The 24,011-nt window shown below is 49.0% G+C and overlaps 1 protein-coding gene across 1 annotated transcript in view; it reads right to left on the bottom strand.

Annotated features, from left to right (window-relative positions):
• Positions 1-1,631: 1,631 nt before the first annotated feature.
• The window catches only part of CREB3L2 (cAMP responsive element binding protein 3 like 2), a 113,728-nt gene continuing 91,348 nt past the window's right edge, over positions 1,632-24,011 (bottom strand). Inside the window, exons 7-12 of the mRNA XM_036328567.1 lie at positions 23,750-23,808; positions 22,079-22,147; positions 10,121-10,220; positions 9,774-9,900; positions 9,188-9,404; positions 1,632-7,252 (exon numbers count right to left, since the gene is read on the bottom strand). Of these exons, the coding sequence (XP_036184460.1) occupies positions 7,177-7,252; positions 9,188-9,404; positions 9,774-9,900; positions 10,121-10,220; positions 22,079-22,147; positions 23,750-23,808 (648 nt within the window). The 3' untranslated portion in view covers positions 1,632-7,176. The remainder of the gene's footprint in view (positions 7,253-9,187; positions 9,405-9,773; positions 9,901-10,120; positions 10,221-22,078; positions 22,148-23,749; positions 23,809-24,011) is intronic.

The raw sequence follows: 24,011 nt of genomic DNA, 5'->3' as shown, positions 1-24,011 counted from the left end.
TCCCTTCAAATTCACCTTTTTCCCCATGAACAAGCCCCCTCGCCCTCTATAGTTCTCAATTTCTTCTCTGGAACAAAAGTGGCAGCCAGTGTGTAAGGAGACAATACATCTGCATCATGTTCCCCTAAATCCTAGTGGGCCCCTCCATGAAACCCCAAATACCCAGGAGTCTGGGAATCAGCCTCTGATTTGGCATTCGATGCCTAAGGAATGTGTTTTAAAGTGTAGGTTTTATTATTATTCAGATATGGTGAGGCCAACAGATCAAGAGCCAATTGCCTTTGAAAAAAATAGTTTGTTACTTACAGTTTTCAAGAGGAGGGAGCAGGCTACACCACATAGGGGCGCCCAGGAAAGCACCAAGGTCTGTCAGCAGGCAGAGTGAGGAGAGGAAAAAGTAGGCAAGAGTCTTTATTGTGGTTTCCAGAGGTAGGAACGGGAGGTGAGGTAAGCAGGTTTAGGATGGGCTGCTTGGGAAAACTGCAGTGGGTTCTGGGGCATAGGGACTGCCTCTGGTTGGATGGTACCCGACCCTGGGTGATTAAGACAGAGGGATAGTGGCTTAGAGCTTAGAGAAGGAGGCTGGGTAGGGGCCCTGGGTTGGTTGGTTTGCATACGAAAGGTGTGCTTCTAGGCAAGTCCTTTACTCTCTTTAGGAACTGGCTAGAGGGGCAGTCCTTCTTGGATCAGCAAGGCCCCAGATGCCAAAGCAACAGAAATACAGAAAATGTAAAGGCATGACTAATACAGAAGGAGTACTTGGCAGTATTTGCCCCCTCCACACATCACTGGATAGATATCAGCACAAGGGGGAGGCTTCCATAATGGGCTCCCAATGTAGGAAAGAATGAGATGGACGTCTTACGAACGCCTCCGCAGGAAAAGGCCCCTGTGTAGGAACAGGAGAGAAGGTCAAAGTGCGCAGAGGGGAAAGGCAGCGAGGAAACTAATGCACCCGGAGCCCAAAGCAGGCTTAGGCATGCTGCTAAGAAACAAAAAAATGTTGTTGGTTTTTCTGTTGTTTCCAGGTAAACGTGGCCCATGGCTTTGGTCTCTAACATGCTGGGTGCTCTTCCTGAGGCTAGATGAAGCCCCACTCCCTCTGAGTGGAGAAGATTAAACCTGAATACACAGATTGCAGTGGGAGAAGATGATTTTGCTTGAGTACTCTGACCTTTACCAACCATCTCATCAGAATTCCTGGAGCATGAATCTGTGGCAGGCATCCTCTTCAAGTTCCTGTGATGAAGGGCCCTTCTCTTCTGGCTCCAGTCCACGCCCTCGTTCTCAAGTATCTGAACCGGGAAAGCATATTCTGATGCACAGAGTTCTGAAATCTGGTGAGGGACTAGCTAAGAGGAGACAACGGAAATAGCACTCAGGCTAGACATCTCTAGAGAATCTTGTTTTTCTTCCTGTGGCTGGCTGAGAAAACAATTGCGTTTCTCCATATGCCTCCAACCGAGACTTAGATTCAGCACTAGACCCCATTCAAAATGCTAGTTGGAGGCTTCTTTCAGCTCAACTAGATCAGCAGAAAAGTATGGGTAGGCACACATATGCAAATCCACGCTCATCCAAATAATTGCTCTTAAAACCAGATTACCAGGGTTTTAGAGACTGGACAACAATTTACTATTTAAGAAAAAAAAAAAAATTTTATTTGCAAGAAATGGAAATACAAAAGCATAACAATTTCAATTCGTGTTTTTTCCCCCAAAACTAAGTACAAGTTACAAAGCATTTATATTTTTGGTATCTGCTTAGCTATGATAAAGAATAAAAAGTCATTGAAAAGAACAGCACGATACAACAGATAATAGACTTGCAATGTCTTTAGACTTAAACACCGCTGGTCTACACAACCTGTTACAAACGAGAGGCAAGCCCAGCTGTCAGTACAGACATGAAAGCTATACAGTTCAGGGTCTGCTCAGTGTTGTTTAAAAAGGGTCACTCACAATTTGTCAGAATGCTGGTGTCTTCCACAGACTCATAAAGCGTTTTACCTGAAAGAGAGATTTTCTAAGCATTGTAGGTCCATGGTGCTCAAAGTTCATGTTCTCTCCCAGCTGATGAACAAAGGACAGGAGCAGAGAAACCCGTTTTATTTGTTTTTAGGATGTCAAGCTCGTGCGCTGGAACTCACAGAAGATTGGATGAAAAGGACAGGCGAGGACCACCTGGAGGACAGCGCCAGCATGAGGCAAGGAACTGGACTTGCTCAGCGGGGCCTGTGCAGCGAGCAGCGCTGTGCGTCCCGCCCAGAGAACTTACACGTTTACAGTGTGTTCACATCACAGAGTCTGCTCACACTGTTGCACTTCCAATACCCCTCAGCTGTTTATCCAGCTCAGAGTAACCAGTTGCCCTTGTTTACTCTGTCTATAAAATGAAAAGACTTGAAGCTTATTTTGCACAGCACCCAGCACTTAATAAGTGCTCAAGAAATATTTTTTCCCTTCCTTCTCGAATCCAAGAGAAAAGAAAGCATTCCTGAAGTCTAGGCCGCCCAAAATGACCAAAGGAGCCAACACGTGGACTTTGCCTGCGCTCAGTGCTGACCCTCTGGCCGTGAAGGCATCACGCATTAATCCCCAAATGGGCCAGGTTCCTTCGCATCGAGAAAATGTTCTGCTCTGTGGATTTATAATACCTTTAATCCCAGTTGGCCATTTTTAGATATAATTGCACCTCTACAAAATGGGATTTTCTAATGGACATAACTCTGCCTCTTTTCTCCTGATGTACAAATCTTATTATTGCTCACTTTTAGGAAACCATTTTTGAGCCTTTAGAAAAAGTTATTTCTCTCCCACACACGTCAACCTAATATACAAGGCTATAAATAAAGTCTCCCAAGGATGAGAGCCCTCAGTAATCCTGGGCTCATCTCTAAGGCACATGTAAGGCACAAATGAGTGTCTTAAGACAAGGAAGGAATGAGAGAGAGAGAGAGAGAGAGAGAGAGAGAGAGAGAGAGAGAGAGAGAGAGAGAGAGAGAGAGAATAAGAATCCTAGCACTTGTGTGTTTGAATAGCTACTGATTAATGATCTTTCCTAGCCTCCCTCACTCCCCAGGGCCTCGTGCAGCTCTGTTCCTCAGGAGGGAAGGAATGATGAAAGGAAAGAAAGAAAAGAAAGAAAAGAAAGAAAGAAAGAATCTAAAATCTGTCTCTGGCTCCTTCACTGCCCCGATTTCACAGCCCCCTGCTCTCTCCTATACTGCCCTCGTGAGCAGCGGTAGGAGGAGGGGGGAACGGGGGGGGGGACCCTATCATATGTTTCCTAATTGTCTCCACTGAAAAGCATTCAAATAAAATGCCTGTCACTGGGGCACCACCTGCTAACGGTCACACTGTCTGCAGGCCCTGCAAGCAGCCATGCTGGTGTCTAATAGAGGTTCTCAAAGACTGGGCTCAACAGAACCAAGTGAATGCCTTCTGGCAGACAGGGGAGGCTGCAAGCCTCCTCCCCATCTCCAGCCTCCCCATGTCGGCAAGGCCAGTGTGGATGGTCCATCTCCTCTCAGGATGTCTCTTTGTGCAGCGTGCTCAAATGCACACTCACGGGACAGGTGTGTTCAGAGGAGCGGGCCCTGAGAGGCAGGTCCGGTCTTTGTGGTTTTGCTCGGTCTGAGAACATGGGAGGAAGGAGCCATGAAGTGCTGACAGTTCATCATAAAACACTTGGGGGAAAAAATTCTGGATTCCGACTCACTGCCTCAGTAGAGACGAACCAATCAATACTCCTATTCCACGGGCACATGAGATTAACAGCCTTCTTTTGGCATCCAGGCTACACTGAGAGATTTAGGAATTAAAAAATGTGGTATTTATACTTGGCTGGTAAATAACTTGATGTAAAAGCTGCTTTTACAATCCACAAATCAAGTCTCCAAATCAAAGCCATTGGTATAAACCAATGGGTCATCTCATTGTGCCTGCACCGGGGTCGAACCTCACTTCACCTGATGCCCTGAAGGAGCAACGCAATTCAGCTGTGAGACGTGCACTGCATGCGCACGAGGCCTCGGGTCCCAGCACTTCACGGGGACTCCTTCCCAAAACCGCACCGAGGCCTTTCATTGTCGGTATCCGTTTCTGAGGGCAAAGTCGAGAACCACGCTGGGGAGTGTGGGTCACTGGGGTCTCATCCAGGAAACAGGGACTTGTTCTCTGATCATTTGTAACAATCTCCTTCAATGGGGGAATCAAAGAAAGGGGAGCGGAATAGCTGTTTGCATGATGAGAAATAGAATTAACATCTGTACAAGCGAGGTATTTACTCTCTGTGCTTTATGGTTGCACTAACAGTGTCATGTTTTCCAAAACTGAAATTCAGAAGCCAGCGCTTGCCACTATTTGAAATCACCAGGGCTCACCAGGGCTGACCGGTCTGCAGACCACTCCGTGGGGGAAACAACGGGGCTTACCCCGGCACAGAAACGTGCACACATCCATAAATTATGTGGGACCCATCTTCTACTATCCAACTCCTCTTGTCTCCTGACCCCCTTACATCCTCCTAAAAGCGTGGTTCATCTCCTTTACTCCCCAAAGCAGGGAGTGGAGGGCAGACGTTTTTCAACACAACAGCAATATTAGTTCTGGGAACCCCTTAAAGTGGCCATTTGATCTCTCAGCTGATGTCCCCTGTCTCTAGTGACAGATTCTCATCGGAAGAACGGTTTCTCAGAGAGAGTGCCCTGCTGGACAGAGGTTTGGGCAGAGTGTGTAGCCATTTGTTTGCATTTATTTTTATTAAATTTATTGGAGTGACATTGGTTAATCTGATCACATAGGTTTCAAGTTACATCTCTATGACACATGACCTATGCACTGGAGAGAGTGATGTCAAGGGGGAGTGGGCAAGGGAGAGAATGAAATCCTCAAGGCTCTGAGGACAGGCTCCCAGTGTGCTGCCCCTTCCCCTCGCCCTCCTCACTCACACAAGCAGATGCCCCATGCTGGCTGGTTTAGGAGCCTTAAAAACCCCATTTGGTGCTGGTGCAACAGGTGGGTAGGCTGAGCCATTCTCACACTTCTGCCCTTAACTCTGAACCTTTCCTTTCGCATCATCCAAATACTATTTGAGTTAATCCTTTTTCCCTTCTTGGGCCCCCCCAGGCTGCCTATGCCTGATCATTACACAACATTTTACAGAAAGGGATGGGTAGGTGGTGAGCCACGGTTATCAGACACCAGTCAAGCCCGGAGAATCCAGAGCAGAAGGAAAGGAGAGAAGGGAGTAGAGAGAAGCTGGAGCCGGAGGCACAGCCCAGAGGGTCCCAGCCCTCCCTGGCCAGTGTAAAGGGCAGCAAGAACTGTGCAAAGGGCTGGCAGGGCCACCAGGAGCACTGCAGTCCTGACCCCGCGTTCACACACTTCGGAGAAGATGAACTTGGCCATCCCCCGGTCTGGAATACTCTCCATCATAGTAGGGACACACAGGAGTCCCTGACAGTGAGCCCCAGATGTACCTGGACAGACAAACAGATCTGCTTACGAGATATGATGGCCAATGTTAATGACACCAAATCCTGTACGGGATGGGGAAAAGGCCCAGCTGTGGGCTTGATCCTCTTAAGTACAGGTTCTAATGACAGTGTGGAAGAGAGAGAGAGAGAGAAAGAGAGAGAGAGAGAGAGAGAGAGAGAGAGAGAGAGAGAGAGAGAGAGGAGAGAGGAGTTAAAGCTAAAGGCCCTTCAGCTTCTACTAAAAACAAAAATACAAAATGTAAGCTAATTCTTTTACAAGCTAGGGGAAAACACTTAAGGCAAACTTTCTACATTATACAATAAAAAGGCAATTTCATGTCTTATCTGTATGAAAGAGGAGAGATTTTTTTAAAACTACAAAAGTTACTTTAATCATTAAAAAAAATAATAATAAAGTAGGTTGTGGGGGTTACGTCTCTTTGGGTGAGCTGCAAAGTAGCCAAACCTGACTATAAAAGGTAAGACTGTAGATAATAATGTCACCTGCTCCGACCCCCAGAGCAGACCTCAGGCCCAACCCCTGTGTTGAGGCAGAAGAGGGGGGTAAAGTGGGGGTGGGGGAAGGTGCGGAGGAGGGCCAGGAGCAGGTGTGGAGAGACATGCTAGCAAGGTTGTCCAACATGCCTGTTGTCAGGACAGGCCTTCCCCGCGCTGTTCTGGGCACAGGACAACAAAGCGTCCGGCCACAGATCACAAGCTTAAGCCATCTTTCCTTGAGTTCATTCTTAGGGAGAACATGCTTACAAGGATTTCCCACCTACAGTGATAGGCCTCCAGGAACAAAGAGAAGAAAAGGAAATGAAACAGGGCCTGGAGGACTGGGAATCCCAGAGCCTAGGCTGCCCTCCTAGCGCCCAAGTCCAACCCAAGACTTGGCAGGCTTGGCGGGAGGATCTCTTCAGCGGTTGCTAGCGGGAAGCCTCGCAAGCTAATAAATACTATTTACAAATGGGGAGGAGAAGCCAGGAGGCGGATCTATGGGTGAGGGAACACAGGTTATGGAGAAGTCCTACAAGCAACAAGACGGGCAGGTTCGCCTGGAGTAGAGAAGCCTGATTCCTTCAGGCATTGCACTTGCGGCCTGAGAATGTGAGGGGCCCTGGCCCAGAGCCAGGACCACAGGCAAGGGCTGGAGGGCTTGGACAGAGCAGAGTGGCGGGGCGCTCACTGGACACACTGGCACTCCCGGGGCTGACGGGGCGGACACACCGGAGACCAGGCTGAGGGAGGCGGGACATCAGTCACTGCTTCACCAGATCCCAACAGGCATCCTAGGCTCGTTATGGCCAGAGTGTGGGGTCTCCAACGAATAAGAGTCATCATCTTCAAAGAGGTGGTCACACCCCTGGTGAGAGCCAGGCTGTAGATCTGCAGCACGATCATTGGTAGAAACAAGCCCACTTGTCCCGCGCCTGACCCTAACGTAATTCCCTAAGGCAGGAAGCAAAAGGGAGGGAGGGACCCAGCGCCCTTTGCAGGGAGGGCCTCGGGGCTGCAGGGGGAGGGCTCTCACCGCAGGTGGGAATCACAGGCTGTCCTCCCAGCCAAAGCCACGACTGCTCCACGGCTCGTCCATGTCTTCATCCGTGTTGGGTGGGAAAAAGGAAAAGCTTATAACAAAGGTGGTTTGGGGAAGTAAAAGCAGAGCCGAGAGAGAGGGCGGTGGAGACCGCCTCTCAGAAGGTGGCGTTCACTCTCCTGTCGAGTTCGACAACTTTGAGTGTTTCATTCCCCTCCAGTTTGGCGCCGACCCTGTGAAGGAATCGAGAGGGAAAAGCAGTCTCAGCCATGCTGGGTTGGAGACACGATCGTTCCCTGACTGCAACACTGCGGGCTGGCCCAAGTGTGCCCTTGTTCCTTCCCACCCAGCAGCAACTCTCTGTTCCCAACGCCTCCCATTACCAGCCTGGCCGCTGTCCTCTTCACCACCTTCCCCCATCCCCACCCAAGGGAGATACCCCAGCCCAGAGACTAGAGATGGCAGTTTCAGACTGATCTGTTGTACATTGCTTGAAAGCAGGCGTCCTCAAACTACGGCCCGCGGGCCACGTGCGGCCCACCGAAAACATTTATCCAGCCCACCAGGTGTTTTTGCTGCTGCTGCTGTCCTGCTTAGCAGCCAACTCATCCCGGGCCCGCAGTGCACATGTGTGGAATGTCTGAGGGACAGTGAACTGGCCCCCTGTTTAAAAAGTTTGAGGACCTCTGCTTTAAAGAGCTGCATTTATTGAGGGCCCTTTAGAGTACTGTATTGACTGAGGATGGCTAGACCCTGGGAAGGACAAAACAGAAGGATAAAGCTGATCCCTGTTCTAGCATAGCATATAATCCCAATAAAGACCCCCTAGAGCCCCCAAATAAGTAACTGGAAATAACAATAAATATACAACAGAAAATAACTACATTATTATTAAACTAGAGACCGGATGCACGAAATTCTTGCAAGGGGCTTGGCCCTGGCAGCCTCGGCTGCCTCTCAGCCCTGCCCCCCGCCCACTGGTCATTCCGGAAGGTCATTCTGCCACCTGGTCTAATTAGCAGATTAGCTCTTTATTATATAGGATTGTGTAAGAGCCCGGAGAGTCCTAGGCACATGGAGGAGGAACAGGCAGGTCCAGTGCCCAGGAGACATCCCAAACAAGCACATTTCAATGGGGCCTGGATAGCTGAGCTGAGAGGGGAGGCGACTTGTGTCATGAACCAAATACTCAAGCAGTTGAGTCTCCATAGCCCTACAATTTCTCTATAATGGAATAATAATAACCTCTTAAAGTAATTAATGAGATGAATGTATCATATTTGCTTAGTGCTTAAAATGGTTAAGTGCCAGGACAAGTTCAATATGCAGGTGTGATGTAAACCTGTGAAGGTGTATGTCATCAGGAACCTTCCCGCAGCGTTAGGGGGGGAGAGCTGAAGAATTAGAAACGGACTCTCTCCCGCTTGCATTGGAATAGCGGCATTTCTGGGAGGCCCAGGGGGAAGGCCATTCAGCTCCATCCCCAACCACATCACACGACCGGGAGTGTGCATGCAGGCCCCTCCGGTGCCGTCTGCCATCCCAGGCACCTCCCCTCATACAACACCTGGCACCCATGTAAGCCTTTATGTTTACAAAGGACGTTTCTCCGTGACTAAGGGCAACAACTCATGGAGAACTGGAGCCAAATGTGCTACCTTCAATACAGAAGCACAAACAGGCACGGTGCCTCTTCAACGGTGCCCTCAATAGAAATATGCAATTACAACTCGTGCATGTTTACTTACATGTAAATGATAAAACTACATATTGACATATAGCATAACATACATGTTAGCTGGAAGCTAGAGAAGGTGTCTTAGGATGCATTTGCATGGCAAGCATCCTTCTGGGACTGACTGTTTACTCATGCAGCTTTGAGGGGATGAATAGAGAGTGAGGAAGGGGTGGGGGCAAGCCCTTTCCCCACATCCTGAAACCATTGCTGCCAGCTCCCCAATGACATAGCAGACAAGGGGTCTTTTCCCATCTCTACTAGAGGCAGCTACTGGCAAATAGTACACCCTCCAGAGTCCCCAGGCCTGGCAATCGGTCCTGAAGGAGCAGGACTGACGAGGCCTGTGAGAGTCTCCACCCGCCGTGCAGGCTGCTGACCCCTGACCCTGACCGGTGCAGCGGAGGAGAGGGGTCTGTGTCCGCGGACTCACAGGTGCTGCTGGAGCTCCCACAGCACTGACTTCTCCAGGCTGCTCTCATTCGAGATAATGAAATGGGGAAGATCCACGTCCGGCCTGGACTCCAGCCCCGACGCCCTGAGCAGGGAGGAGCCTCTGTCCCAGCGGCCAAGCTCCCCGGCCGAGGCGGGGCTGGACGGCTCCTCCAGGGGAGAATGCTCCTCGTAGATGAGCAGGTTCCTGGATCTCACTGAGGACAAAGCAAAGCACCGGGTGTTAGGGAGACACCACGAGGGCACAGCACATCCCCCCGGGCTGGGGCCGCTGACAATTTGCCAGGGAACATAGTCGTGAGCGGTAGTTTGTAAAGTGTGCTCCGCTGAGTTCTACAGAATTCCCAGCGGTGCCTCAGCCCCGGGGGGAGGGGCACAAGGGGGAACCCAGCAAGTGGGCATGACCCCCTCCCCTGCCCCTTCCTTCCCTTCAATGGAGAAGCTACACTTTCATCACGTTTTTAAAATCAGACGCTCACATAAGACTCCCTTCAGAAAGGTGAGCTTCCAGAAAGCTCCAGAGGAATGAAACGGAGACCCTCCCCGCGTGCTGAGTGCGGCCTTACCCACGGAGGCTGTGTACGGCTCCGGCATGGAATGCTGGCTGGGCAGGGCCATCTTGGTGGCGGAAGGATAGGGCCCATAGCCCTGGAAGAAGCTGCCGAACGCCACGGCAAAGCACAGCACGACCACCTGCAGGCAAGGGACAACACGGAGCTGTCGACTCCAAGGTCCACCGAGCACACCTGTCCACCCGCAGCCCCGGGAGGCTCCCCCCACCGGCCAGCAGACGGACCGGGAGCGAGCTGCGCGGTTCCTCCGACCCCACGGCCCCTGGACATGGCAGGCTGGGCAGAGATGGAGACTGGGGAGAGGGCAGAGTGGTTAGGGCGCGTCCCTTTGGGAAACTCACCATGAGGCAGGTGCCAGTCTGCGTGCCCGCCAACTTGCAGGTGCGAGAAACCTTGCCCATCACCAGAGTCTGCAGCTTCTGCAGCTGCTGAAGGAGAGCCCTGCGTGTAAAGGAACAGAACCATGAAGGGTCTCAGAGATGACACAGGCTGTGGGGGGTCGGCCCCCAGCTCCAGGGCAGGTGCCGTGACTTTGTGTCTGAATTTGAGGAGAGAGAGCAGGAAGAACAGGGGACACCAGTGCCTACCAGGGCCGGCGCTACAGAGCCTCCTGGGGCTCAAAATCAGTCACTTCCACCGCTGCCCAGTTCTGGTGCTGTTCTAAGAGGTGAACACCCCAAATCATCCCTGACGTGTCAGGACTCATTGGTCAGCCACTGGGGGGAAAAACGGGAAGACAGTTCTGACCGGCTGGTGCTGGTGACACAGGGAACTCATTTGCCCAAAGAAGAGAAACACTGAAGAGGTGTGAGGAAGGAGAAAAGCAAAGAGCTGGGGAAAATGCCCAGCAGAGAACCTGGGAGGAGGGAGCAGAGGTGGCGGCCGTGATTGGAGATGACACCACTCTCACAGAGCCGCACTTGGTGGAGACTTGAAGAAAGAGAGAACGAGGGCAAACAAGGATGGCCGGGAGGCACACAGCCGGGCCCCTGCAGCCCGAGGTCTCTGGAGGCTCAGGGCACCGCCACAGCCAAAGGTGAAGCCAGAACATGAAAGAGTCAGGCAGCCTGCTCCCGGCACACGGCTCACAGCCAGGCACTCGGAACCAGACGGACACAGGCTCTGATCTTTCTCTTGGAAGAGACGGAGAGCAGGAGCAAAAGAAGTTGCCCTGCCCCTGAAACTGGACTGTGCATCGCCTTAAAAGGGGAGGGCTTGGATGAGAATGGCCTATTCTGCTCTGAGTACCTTCAGATCAGAGAGAGAGCAGGTGGGGAAATTCCTGGCAAACCCTGCACAGGGCACGCCGCAGGCGAGGAGTTTACGGCACACTCTCCTGAATCAGAGTCTCAGAGCTGAATTTTGCATGAGCTCTTCCCCTCTTCCCAAGCCCCATGCGCAAGGCAAAGTGGGAAGATTTTACAACCGGGTGCTTTTCCTTGAGTCTCAAAGCCCCTGTGATGTGACTTTAGAACGCCAGACGAGTTCACTGGGAAACACTAACCACCACTTGTTTGCAGGGGCCGGGCTTTCGCGGGTAAGTGCCTCTCAGTGCCGTCTATCTCCTGAAAAACTTCCAGGGGCCTGAAGGGCAGGCAGGTGGACCCGGGGTTGCAGCTTCTCCCCAGCAGGTGCCAATGAAAGGTGTCTCCTGGGTGTAAACCAGTTAAGGACGGGCTGGCTATAGGACGATGCTGCTTTCAGCAGTTAGATGGCTAACAGTGGGGGCAGATGGGAGCCACCCCGAGCACATGCAGGGGAGGCTTGCTGAACCCACATATCTGTGTGTGGTCCGAACGACACTGTATTTTCACCCTGTGCCATGATTTTAACGCAAGCAAAACAAAGTCTTTCATCCCATTAATTAATATCATTAATTGAAATTCTTTTATATGGAGATTTTTAAGGTCTTAGTTGTAAATTTTTTGCTTTGTGGTTATCTAGAAATATAATCACATATAGTCGAGACCTGATTCAGTCGTTGAGAGTGTTCTGTACGTTACTCACAGCTGAGAAATACTGATAGCATGATTGTCTTAAATTCTACTTAAAGAAATCTTGTCGTTTGTGACAACATAAATGACCTTGGAGGGCACTGTGCTAAGTGAAATAAGCTAGGCGGAGAAAGACAAATACCAGAAATATGTGAAATCCCTCCCCTCCCCCCCAAAAAAGTCAAAGTCAGAAAAACAGAGTAGAAAAGTGAAAAGTGGTTGTCTGGGGCTAGGAGGTGGAGAGAACAGGTTGGTAAAAGGGTACAAATTACCAGCTGTAAGATTAATAAGGTGTTAAGATCTAATGTCTAGCATGGTGACTATAGTGATAACACTGTATTATATAATTGAAATTTGCTACGAGAGTAAAACTTAAATGTTCTCACCAAAATATCCTATATAATAAAAGCCTAATATGCAAATCAACCAAATGGTGGAACGACTGGTGGACCGGTTGCTATGATGAGCACTGACCATCAGGGGGCAGATGCTCAATGCAGGAGCTGCCCCCAGCCCACAGGCCCTAGGCCAGCCAACGCAGGTGCCAGCAGGGCCACCCCCGCATTACCCCACTGATCAGCCCCGATTGCCAGCCAGGCCTAGGGACCCTACCTGTGCATGAATTTCGTGCACTGGGCCTCTAGTTAAAAATAAAAAGGTAAATATGTGAGGTATTAGATGTATTAACACAGTGTGGGAATTCCTTTCACAATGTATATGTTTATCAAATCATCACATTGTGCTCTTTAAATATCTTACAATTTTATGTGTTAACTATACCTCGATAAGGCTGGAAAAAAGAAAACATTTGCAACCAAACGATCACATGACGCAGCAAGTATTTTTCCTCATCGCACTTTTTCTCTCCTCTCCCGGCACCTCCCAAGAGCTCTCCACTCTCTCCCCGCGTGGTTGCCTTTTCTAAATTGAGAGCTGAGTGACCGACTGCACACCCGCTTCCTGGCGAGCTCGGGTTTGCAGAGCTGAGCTGGGGCCAGCAGGAGCACGCATGCTGGTAACCACCATCTGCACCACCCCCAAAGCCCCGCTGGGTTCTCTCTGATGACGTTTTCTGGAAGTCCTGGGGCACAGAGAAAAGACCCGGGTGGGCCACGTGCACAAACCTCTCCCCCCCCCCTTTTTTTTGTATTCCAGCACCTCCCTCAGCACCAGGTAATAAGGTGGTTCTTGCCAGCTAAACTATGGCAAGGGGCCTCCCTGTTTCCTGGGCTGCCTGCTGAAGAGCCACATCTGTGAGTGATGGCTGCCACGTTTGCTGGGCACCTCCGCCCCACGGGCACTCCTGCTGGCAGCCAAGGCGTCCAAACTCAGCTGTGCTCTGCGCACGGTGGGGGACGTTTCTCCATCCAGGCCTCCGTAAGACAGCAGCTTTCCCAGTGGTGCCCAAGCCATTTACTTCGCTCTGAAGTCTTAAGGTGTTTTTAAAGTGAGACCACCATTTCTGTTTTTACCAATTGGCCCTATTCACCTGCAATCTTCCCACCCTCCTCCCTGCCCATCTCCTGCTCCTGCCCAGACTTTAGAATGTGAACCACCAAGGAAACCAAGTCTATCCAATCCTTGAAATCACTCTTCCCTTTCCATTTCTGGCTGAGATCATGAGGTCTGTACTCCCTTTCCTAGAAGGAAGATTCTCCCAAGAGGCTCCACCGTCCCTCCTACAAACAGACCTCTCGCAGGCCAGATACGCCTGAACCCCAGTGGCACAATGTCTGGGCCACATGCTGCAGGTTCAGGAGAAGGACCGTCTCAGGCTGCCTGGGCAAGCAGAGAAGGCACCTGCCCACGGATTAGGTTGCCCCTTCTTGGCACCCATCAGCACATCCTCTCCAGGCGCAAAGATAATTACACTCTGAATCCACGGCCAGCGAGAATGGGTGGTTAGTGGTCCCTGGCTTCTGGCAGTTTATAATCCAATTCTTTAAGATGAGCAAACACGTGGTTTAAAAGAGATACTTTAGTTTGAAATTTTGTTGGAGAGCAACAGTGACTTATGACGGCTGTTTGCTGCTGCTTCTCACTGGGACTGGCGAAGGCGACCCGGACAGATAGTGGAAGTGATGGGCTGTGAAGGCCACACCCATCAGCAGCTGGGAGTGGTGCCCCGCCCCCTCCCTCCCACCCCCCCGCCCGAGGAAAGTGGGTCAGCTTACCCACCTGGAAAATCTAGGTAGACTTGTGTGGTCTGATAAAGTCAAGGAAATTCATATCCATTCATATAACACTCATTTTTGTCATAAGGAGAGAAAATCAACAGCGATGGAGTTCTGGAAGCTTCACAGGCTGAGATACCAAGTAATTGTCTCAAAGACACAGAACTAGTAAATGGAAGACCTAAGACGGAAACCAAAACCTGACTCCACACGCTGTGTGCTTCCAACAGCTTGGTACCCCAATCTAGAACCTCATACAATTAGCCTCCCAAATACTTACTAGCTAAATAGATTTTCTTAAATCCGGTGATATTAATATCATAGCAACAAGAGCCCAACCAAGAGATAAGCCCACCGATAGAGAACAGGAGGTTACTATCAACACGGACCAAGCCGCACTTGGAAGAGCCACAGTAAAGCCCAGCCCGTGGCAAGGAGACATGTGCTAACCAAGTTCCAGTGGCCATGACACAAATATAAACAATAAGGGCACACAACACACTTCGAGGTACTCCTCTGGAGAGACCAAGATAAGATGCAAGAGGCAGGTAAGACTCCCGGGTGCTCCATGCCCTGCCTCAGGCGTCTGGAACTCAGACCTGGGCTTCGTTTACGGAAACGGAAACTAGACAACCATCTCTCTGTGGCCCCCCAAAGAGCTGACGTGATGGCTTGAGGATGGCTAAGCTGGTACAGTCATTATGGGGGTGAGGGGGGGAGGGATAGGCTCCCACAGTAAAGGAACCTGAGCTTAGATCTCAGTGCCACTGCTCTGCGCCTTTCATCTGGTAACTACGTAAGTCCCAAGTTTAGGCCGCTGGTAGAAGTTAATTCCCTTGACTTCATCTGCTGACAGAGTGGCGAGGGAACCCCTTCTGGGGGAGCCTGGGTGTGCTGAAGCAGCACCCCTTTGAAGAGTGCTTCAGTGTCTCTCCATGGTGACAGACGAAGCCAGGCTTCTTTACGGAAATGCCTGGGCACTCCTAACCGGCGTGCTCCGGGATGGGTGGTACTCTCCCAGAAGTCCCCGGGACAGGGCCACAACCAGCACAGGTAACACTGTGGCCCTGCTTGCAGGAAGGGCTGGGTAGAGAAACGGCACCACCAGATGAATGAAAGGACTATTTTAAAACAAAAAGCTATAAAACGAACCAGAGGGCAGACCCAAAAGTGCGTCCAAAGCTCAATATAACTTCTCCTGGATCACTATATTCTGCATCATCAGTGATCATGGCTAATTATGGCTTAATGAATTCGTGGGCTTCTGGGAGTAAGGTCTTAATTTAGAGAAAGGAGTACTCTTAGCAAACGTTTATCTGGGCCAAGAGATTTCACACGACTTGTTAAATCGGAGTGTCCCACACGCAAACTGAAAATGTGGATTTTTGTCCTGTGATGAGGTGTAAAAATAAGCCTAGAGGCTGTCCTCATACAGTTCCTTGCAAAAGAGCAGTTGAGAGAAGCTGCCAGTCTTGCCCAAAATAAAGCATCACCCTGTATCTTGGGGTGTGTATCAAAGGAAACTGGGGAAAACCTTCAAAAATAGCAACAGTGTGAGACACAATCTTATAATAAGTGGGAAATGTATCAACAGACTCATGTGTTTTCTTTGTATTTGGTTTAATTTTGTTTTCTTCTGCTTCCTTAATTTACAGAGAGAGAATAGTCATAACGTTATTGCACATTATACTTTGAACATTCAAGTACCTAATTTTCCACTGGAGTCAGAAACCAAGACAGGGGAAGAAGAATGAACTGGTGGTTCCCAATTACTTGCTGTGCTGAGAGCTTCAGACCAGGCCCTCTTCATAGACATACTTTTAAAGAACAAGAAAAATAGCGTTGGACAGAGAGGACTATATCGTATGAAGGTCACAGAGAAAAATTGAGGAATTCTTATTTCTGACAACAACAGAGATATATATCAGCACAAGCAGGGTTCCCATGAGGTCTGGGGAAAGGGTAGAAATGAGACCCACACACCATCCATCTTCTCATCCAACCTACCCCAAGCCAGGCAAACACTGCCTTCAGGTGCCCCCAGCACCTGCTTCTTCCACCTCCCCCCAAGGCCAGGTTTAGAATTCTTGGGCGCCAAGGGTTCCTTGCCAAAAAGCAGTGGTAAGGGAAGAAGACTCCTGGCTACAGCCTGCTCCCCTCCACTTCTCATCTCTGGCTGTGCCCCACAACAGCCAGCAGACATAGTCTTCCTTGGGTCTCTCACGCTCCTACATGTTGTACTGACTATGCCATGATTGCAAGGCCCTGACCCCTCTTTTCCATGGGACACAACATGGGTTATTTATGAAGCTGATAACCTTGAGAGATGAGGTAATGCCTCCCCCTGAGCAGAAAAGCGGGCTTATTCACTGCCTGCTATAAAAGCAGTGGATTCCCCAAGCTCAGGGTTCCTTAGCTGTGAACGGAAAGCCGCTGAGAACACTGCATCTACCCAGATTCATCAGGGAACGTGGGGGCCAGGAGAATCGATGCTCATGCTGCTTGCTGTGCTGGGAGTCTCTGACCCAGGAATCTCATGACTTCTGTAAATCAGACCAAATGCAACCCCAGATCTGATACACAGTGCAGGATTCCAGGCACACACTGCCAAGGTTCAAACTCCATACTCAGTGCTCACAACGAGTGGCCTTTAGTCAACCACTGGCTTAATGCAGATGGCCCTCTGATGTCCTGGTCAACCCTTTATAGAACAGACTTTGTTTGTGTAGAGATCCACACAGGCCCTGGAAATGGACTAAGACCCTTGGAGCAGAGAATTCCAGGGTCCCAGGTACCAGGGTATGGTCTGAAGGGGTACAGCGAGAGCTCTGGATAGACACATCCCGTTGGTCCTGCTGACCACTCATCCCGTGCAGAGGGGTGTGGCTAGAGGAGAGCCAGGGTCCTCGGAAGCAAGGCCCTCTTGTTCAGGTCTAAACTTGGCCCTGTGCTTCAGAAGGGCAGTGTCCTCAAAGGAGAAAGGGGCACAGCAGACCAGAAACCAAGGTAAGAAGCTGAGTGAACCCCATTCTACCTCTAAATGTCTGGATGGCCTGAACCTCACTGTGCCTCAGTTTCCTCTTCTGAGAAATGAAGTGACTAGAAGTTAAATAAGATGATCTCTAAACTACAACTGAAATCTAAGCTCCTGTGATTCTACAAATCAGGGCTCCAGGAGGGGGACTCCCAGCAAAATACAAAAATGAATAGAACAACCTGAGTCACAAATCCTGAAAACTACTGGGCTAGGCGGTGTGTGTGTATCACTTGTGCAGAAGAATATAAAGGGGGGAACACAGGATTTCTCAGGGACGAGACCAGGGCAGGGCCAGAGAGCCTGCAGCGTGGAGCTGGGGAGTGGCACACACGGGTCTCGCCTAGACTTTATAAGTGAAAATGCATTTCCTGATTGAGCATAGCAAGGAGGCCCTCTGGGAAATTCTCTCTCATCTCACACATTTCCTGAGGGCACGCAATTAGTGGATCGCCTCAGCAGAAGTGCGAAGGTGCTTTCACACCGTCTCAGCTCCGTTCCAGAGGCCCCTGGGGAAGGCTGCAGAAGGGTTGAAAGGACCTCATCTTCTCTCTGTCCCCATCCTCTTCCAGTTCTGAGCTCAGCTAACAGGGCCTTTCCACCTAGAAACCTATCCTATGTCAGGTGGCTGCTGCTGATGGCGGTATAAACCGAAAGATTCAGAACTGACTAATCTGAGCACTCATTTTCATCTGGATGGAAAAGTCCCTTGTGGGGTGCAGCACAGAAATAGTAATGTTAGAGGCAGAAATAGAATATTGGGGACTAGCTATCAGTTATAAGAAATAAAATAAGAAATATTAACCATGCCCTGTTAAGCCTGAGTGTTCTGTTCTGATTTAAGAAAGCAGGATGTCATCAGGCTGGGAGTTGCATGCGGGACCTGGGGGCTCACCTGGAAATTCAGCCCTCCCCCACCCCCGCACCAGGGAGCTGCCTATTATCATGGAAAGGTTAACAACCTTGTTGCAGAAACCAGAGGTGCCAGCCCTTTGCAAACTCCAAGCCCTTTGCAAACCCCCAGCCCACATTGCCTGTAAACTGTAACCATCACACCCATTTTGCATACCCATTCCTATTCCTTTTGCCCACTTCCCCATGTAATCTTTGTCCTGCTACCCAATATAAGCAGCTGACTTATGGGGGGGTAGAGGAGGGGGGTAGAGAGCAGATTTTTGTGGATGACCTGCTGCTCTCCTATCCTGCCAGCATTATTGGAATAAACGCTCATATATGATTCAACCCTGTCTCTGCTGATTGGCTCATAGAGTGACAGGAAGCCCAGATGCATTGGTTGTCTGGTTTCAGTATCATGAAAGAGGTGTAATTTTTTCTTTAATTTGGTCAGTGATGAAATTCTTATTCCCCTTTCCCACCATGTCCTGTCATAGGAAACAATGGCACCCAGGGTGTCCCATTCCACTTCTGGTGACCCAGGTTCCTAGTCACTCTGCAGTCACCTCCACTTCTGTCCAGCTACCTCCAAAGGACAACGATACAAGAAGCATAAACAGAACACAAACACAGGTGTGTGTTCATGAGGCCCAGCCCTGTGCTTATTCCAAACACAGGGTCACCTACACGATGTGATGTGAGGAAAGGGTCCAAAGTCTCCCCTTACCACACACCCAGAACACCAGCTCCTCAGGCCTGGTTAGGGCAGGAGCCTGTGCGGGGTCCTTGGAGCAAGGGCGGCCTTGGCAGGGAGCGGGGAAAGGGGAAGAAGGCAGAGGGAACGCGGGCCCACATCCCTGCGGCATCAAGAGCAGCTCTGCTTTCATTTCCTGACCTCTTGAGTCCAAACACATCGAAAGCTGCTGGACTTAGAAACGACAACCCTAGGAGCTCCCTGGCAAGATCATCTGTGGGAAGATGGCAGACCAATCAGTTGTCAGCCGTTATCACCGTAAAGGGTTTGTCTATCAGGAAGGGTAAGTCTTGGGGGAGAAGAAATGCCAGGAGAACACACAGGGCCTGGGTGGGGGAAGTCACAGTGAAGGCTCCTGAGGGTCCCGCGTCAGAGCAGAGACCATGGACATGAGGCTGGTTTTCCCAGGGGAGGTCCCCGCAGGCTGAATGGCTGGGGAAAGGCTCCACACCAGGGGTCCTCAAACTTTTTAAACAGGGGGCCAGTTCACTGTCCCTCAGACCATTGGAGGGCCGGACTATAGTTTAAAAAAAATACTACGAACAAATTCCTATGCACACTGCACATATCTTATTTTGAAGTAAAAAAAAACAAAACGGGAACAAATACAGTATTTGTATTTGCATGTGGCCCACGGGCCGTAGTTTGAGGACCCCTGCTCCACACAGTAAAGGAGACAGGAGGAAACCCATCGGCTGACTCACAAGAGAATAACATGAGACATGCAGACCCCATGCTCAAATACGCCGTAAGTTCCCATACTTCATGTTATATAATATTTAATATCATAGAAACATACCTACGGCCATTATTTGAAAAGATAAGAACAATTGGCAAAACTCAGGTTGCTGTGCCATGGACTCAGATGTGACAATGTTCCTCAGATGGTAGCTCTTTACCCAATCTGATAGGAATAAGGGTTCTGTAGAAATATGTTCATTGATTTAAAAATATGGCAATTATATTTTGTAAAATGGAAAATTTTCTTTTCTTTTTTTTAAAAATATATTTTATTGATTTTTCACAGAGAGGAAGGGAGAGAGATAGAGAGAAACATCGATCAGCTGCCTCCTGCACATCTCCCAGAGGGGATGTGCCCACAACCCAGGTACATGCCCTTGACCGGAATCGAACCTGGGACCTTTCAGTCCGCAGGCCGACGCTCTATCCACTGAGCCAAACTGGTTTCGGCAATGGAAAATTTTCTTAACAAAAGAGTGCATACAATAGAAATGCAACCATGTATAAAAAATTCCAAATTTATAAAATGCATAAAATATTCCAAAACGTAAATATGTGTTTGGGTAAAAAGGCTGCAATAAAACAATTGACTACATTTTCTTATTTTTTCTACCATGGCCACGTGTGGTTTTGTTGTGTTACGGTCAGCCTGGAGAGGGAAGGAGAGATGACTATCACAAAACCCACTGCTCTGCTCGCAGCACAGCTCGTGCTGTGCCTCTGCTGCCCCCGTGTGGCTGTTATAAGATATAACATGCGAAGCCCCCAGACAAACGCCAAGGTTATCTTATATATAGATTCCTCATCCTCTTTCACAGGTTCATGGCCTGGACTTGTCCCCCTCAGGAATACCAGGCTTCCATGACAGGAAGTGCTAGGACAGGACGGGTGTGTGAATTCCTACCTGCTCCTGATGCTAAAGAACTGGATACAGACCCTGGTAGGGGGATCAGGATCCAGAGAACCACTCTAGCAGGAGTGAGGGTGGAGATAAGAAAGGATGAAACCTCAGGAGACTAATGGCCAATGATGACCGTGAAACAAAAGTGGTATTGGAGCATCTCCTTTGCCTCAGGGGGTCAAGGTGAGCCACACGGAGCCAGTGACGGTTAGTTACTTGTGCTGTCTGTCTACAGAGCACTTGAGGCCACTGCCCTGCTCTGCCATATGAGTGTGCATTCCCAGAAATACAGAGGGAAGTTCAGTGGGTTCACAATGTCCATTATTCCCCCTCCTGGTAATTAACTTGTGATTAATCAGCCTGCTGTTTGAACAACAAACCATGATTTGATGCTATTATCAAATGACAGGCACGTAGATTTAACCTGATCCTTTAGCATTTGCAAAATTGTTAGAAGGCATTAATGCTAAGCCTTAAAATGATTAACATTTTGCTTACCTAAAAGTCAATTTTTCTCTGCTTGAATTGTCAGATCTATATCAACAAAGATCAATAGGATTCCCTAACGAATCCCCTTACTCTCAAAGCATAGGTATACACAATGTACACACACAAACACCCCTTTTCATGCATATGACCCAGGGCTAAAGCTCAGTGTGGTCCTCCTATGTCAGTGTCAGATTGTCTGCATTCAAATGCAGCTCTAGCATTTACTGGGTGACCATGGGCAAATCACCTAGCCCCGTGGTTGGCAAACCGCAGCTCACGAGCCACATGCAGCTCTTTGGCCCCTTCAGTGTGGCTCTTCCACAAAATACCACGTGCGGGCGTGCACGTACAGTGCGACTGAAACTTTGTGGCCCATGCACAGAAGTCGGTATTTTGTGGAAGAGCCACACTGAAGGGGCCAAAGAGCCGCATGTGGCTCGCGAGCCGCAGTTTGCCGAGCCGCAGTTTGCCTATCACTGACCTAGCCTTTCTGAGTTACCTCTTCGGTATCATGACAGTAATAGGACCACCTATGGGGCTGTTGGAAGGTTAAATGAGTTAATATCTATAAAGTGCTGAAAGTAGTTCCTGGCACAGGGAGTCCTGGAGAAACTCATTAACTCATTCTGTCCTTTAGTTATATTTCAAAATGGGCTTGAAATGTAATTAAACTCATTCTGTCCTTTAGTCATATTTCAAAATGGGCTTGAAATTAATTAATTCGGTAATTAATTTTTAAAACAGTAGTTAAAAAACAAATTTGATTTTCTCCCTCCCCCCACTAATAAAGATCATTTATTAATAAATTTGGGTGACAATGAAATGGCCAGTGCCTCCTTGTCCACCTCTAAAGTTTGATGACCTTTTCAGAAGAATCAAGCTTATTACTAGTCTCCTCCAAGCCTCTCCTTAACCCCTTAATCATAGCCCTTGACAGAATCAGTGTCTTCATCAGTCCCACGTGTTTCAGAAAAGGGAAAGAACATGTGCATGGGTATGTGCACATGTGTGCATGTGTATTTGATATGATCGCATGTATGTGCACACATATCTGTGTTAATGTATGTGGTGCATGTGTTACTTGGGCATGCACATGTGTGTCTCCCTGTGTGTGATTGCATATACGTGTACACATGTGCATTTCATGTATACATCTGACTCTATGTGTGGTAGAGTACACCTGTCCTGAGCATCCTGATACAACTATACTTTCAATGTGATCTCCTCCACTATCTTCCAGCCCTGGTCCTGGATCTGCCCCCTTCTTCTCACTTTCCATTAGGCAGCTCAACCAGCTCCTCACTGCAGCAACACTTACCTGTTAGTGTTTTCCAGGACCTCGACCTTCTTCCGAAGCTCCAAATTCTCCGTTGAACAAGACTCCACCCTGAACAGGGAGCAGAAAGAAGCAAATTCATTTGATCAGTAGAGCAATGCTGAGCCAGGAGCTCAGGTGGAGGTAACTAGGGAGCAGAGAAAGAAGACAGAGCATCAGGAGGGTGAGGGAAAGAGCCTGGACAATCTGAACTGGGAAGAAGGGTGAGAAGACAGAAGAAAAAAATAGAAAGAGTTTAGTAACAAGTGCCTCAATCATAAAAAATAAACTGGGTGGTACAAAACATGAACTTCTCTTCGGGTATTCCAACCTTGTTTTCTCTCACATCTTCCCTAATGCACTCAATGCCCATCACACTTCTCTCTCTGGACTACGGGGTCTGGGTGCTGTCAGTTGTACTCCTGGCCAGAAGGACTCATCGGAAGCCAAGAGGCTTAGGGCAGGGCCAAAGGGGAGGAGAGGAACCCAGGACCTCAAGAGAAGGAATCCGGGTGCTGGAGCATGCATGCCCCAAAGAGACAAAAAAGAGATTTTCATAGAAACTTCTTGCCTCTGGATGCCTACAGAAATGAGGGGACAGAATGGGACTACTTAAGGAAAACTAACTTTCAGTAGAAACCCCAAGAACCAGCCAGGATTCACTGGCCACTCCTTCCCCCAGGTACACATGAAGATTCATTTCTGTGTCCGGGGCATCATTCCCATCTAAAAGTGAAGTTAGCTTGAAGTTAACTATTTTCTAGGGCCAGTGCAGAATTGTACTTAATCATATTTTCTAACAGCCCTTCTGAAATCCCAGGCTTTTCAGAAGAGCAAAGGCTGCCTTCGAGTGTTGTTGTGAAAATCCTCTTGCCTGTCACCTGACTTGCAGTGGGCAGGAAATAGGAAGGCCAACCTGACATTCCATCTCCTGCTTTCCCTGAGGTGTGGCTCTGATGAATCAACTCTGCTCCCTTTGGCTGTTGCAGGGGGCGTGGCTGTGAATATCTGTACACGTTTAAAAGGAAGCCTTCAGGGACTTGAAGATCTTTGGTTGGAAACGAATGTGGTCCAAATGCCCCTAAGATCCTGTGCCTGTATGAACCTTGAGAATATCATGCTAAGTGAAATAAGTCCGACAGAAAAAGTAAAGAACCATCTGACTTCACTCCTATGTGGGATATAAAACTGAAAGCAACAAATGAGCACAAGAAAAACAAACAAACAAAAGCCCATAGACACAGCCAACAGTATGGTGGTTCCCAGAGGGAAGGGAGTGGGGGTTCGTAAAGGGGAGAGAGCTTTAAACAAATAGTGATGGAAGAAGATTGGACTTTGGGTGGTGGGCACACAATGAAATGTACAGATATGTATTGTTGAACTGTATACTTGAAACATAATCTTATTAACCAATGTCACCCCAATAAATTTAATTTTTTAAAAAGATTGAGTGTACTTTTGCTTCTTGCCATTATATAAGCTTTGCCTTTGAAAACCACTAGGTGTCAGGCGAAACCCAGCTGATGAAGCAAGGAGTTCACACTGGCAGCTGGGCGGGACTTCAGCTCTGCGCGCACACAGACACACACACACACACACACACACACACACACACACACACACACGCCTCTGTGCATACTGCCCAACAGACGCAACAGTCTGGCAGGGACCTACTTTTTCTCCAGGCTGTCCATGTACTCCTTCTTCTTTCTCCTACTCTCCTGCGCAGAAATCTGAGGTATAAGGGGGAAAGGATTAAGCTCCAGTTATATCGAAAAGCCAGTTGTGTCAAAGGAAGAGAGGAGGCTGTTAGCACAGAAACCACGAAAGCCCTGCTCACTTTTGTGGCCACTCCTCATTCCTCTAACACAGAACAATGGTCTGCAGAATTTTTTTTAATAAAGAAAACCCCACAATCTTTAAAAAAAAGATTAAG

Source organism: Myotis myotis, unplaced genomic scaffold (assembly GCF_014108235.1).
Source record: "Myotis myotis isolate mMyoMyo1 unplaced genomic scaffold, mMyoMyo1.p scaffold_m19_p_11, whole genome shotgun sequence".
Classification (NCBI taxonomy): Eukaryota; Metazoa; Chordata; class Mammalia; order Chiroptera; family Vespertilionidae; genus Myotis; species Myotis myotis.
This window is presented reverse-complemented; position numbering and strand designations above follow the sequence as displayed.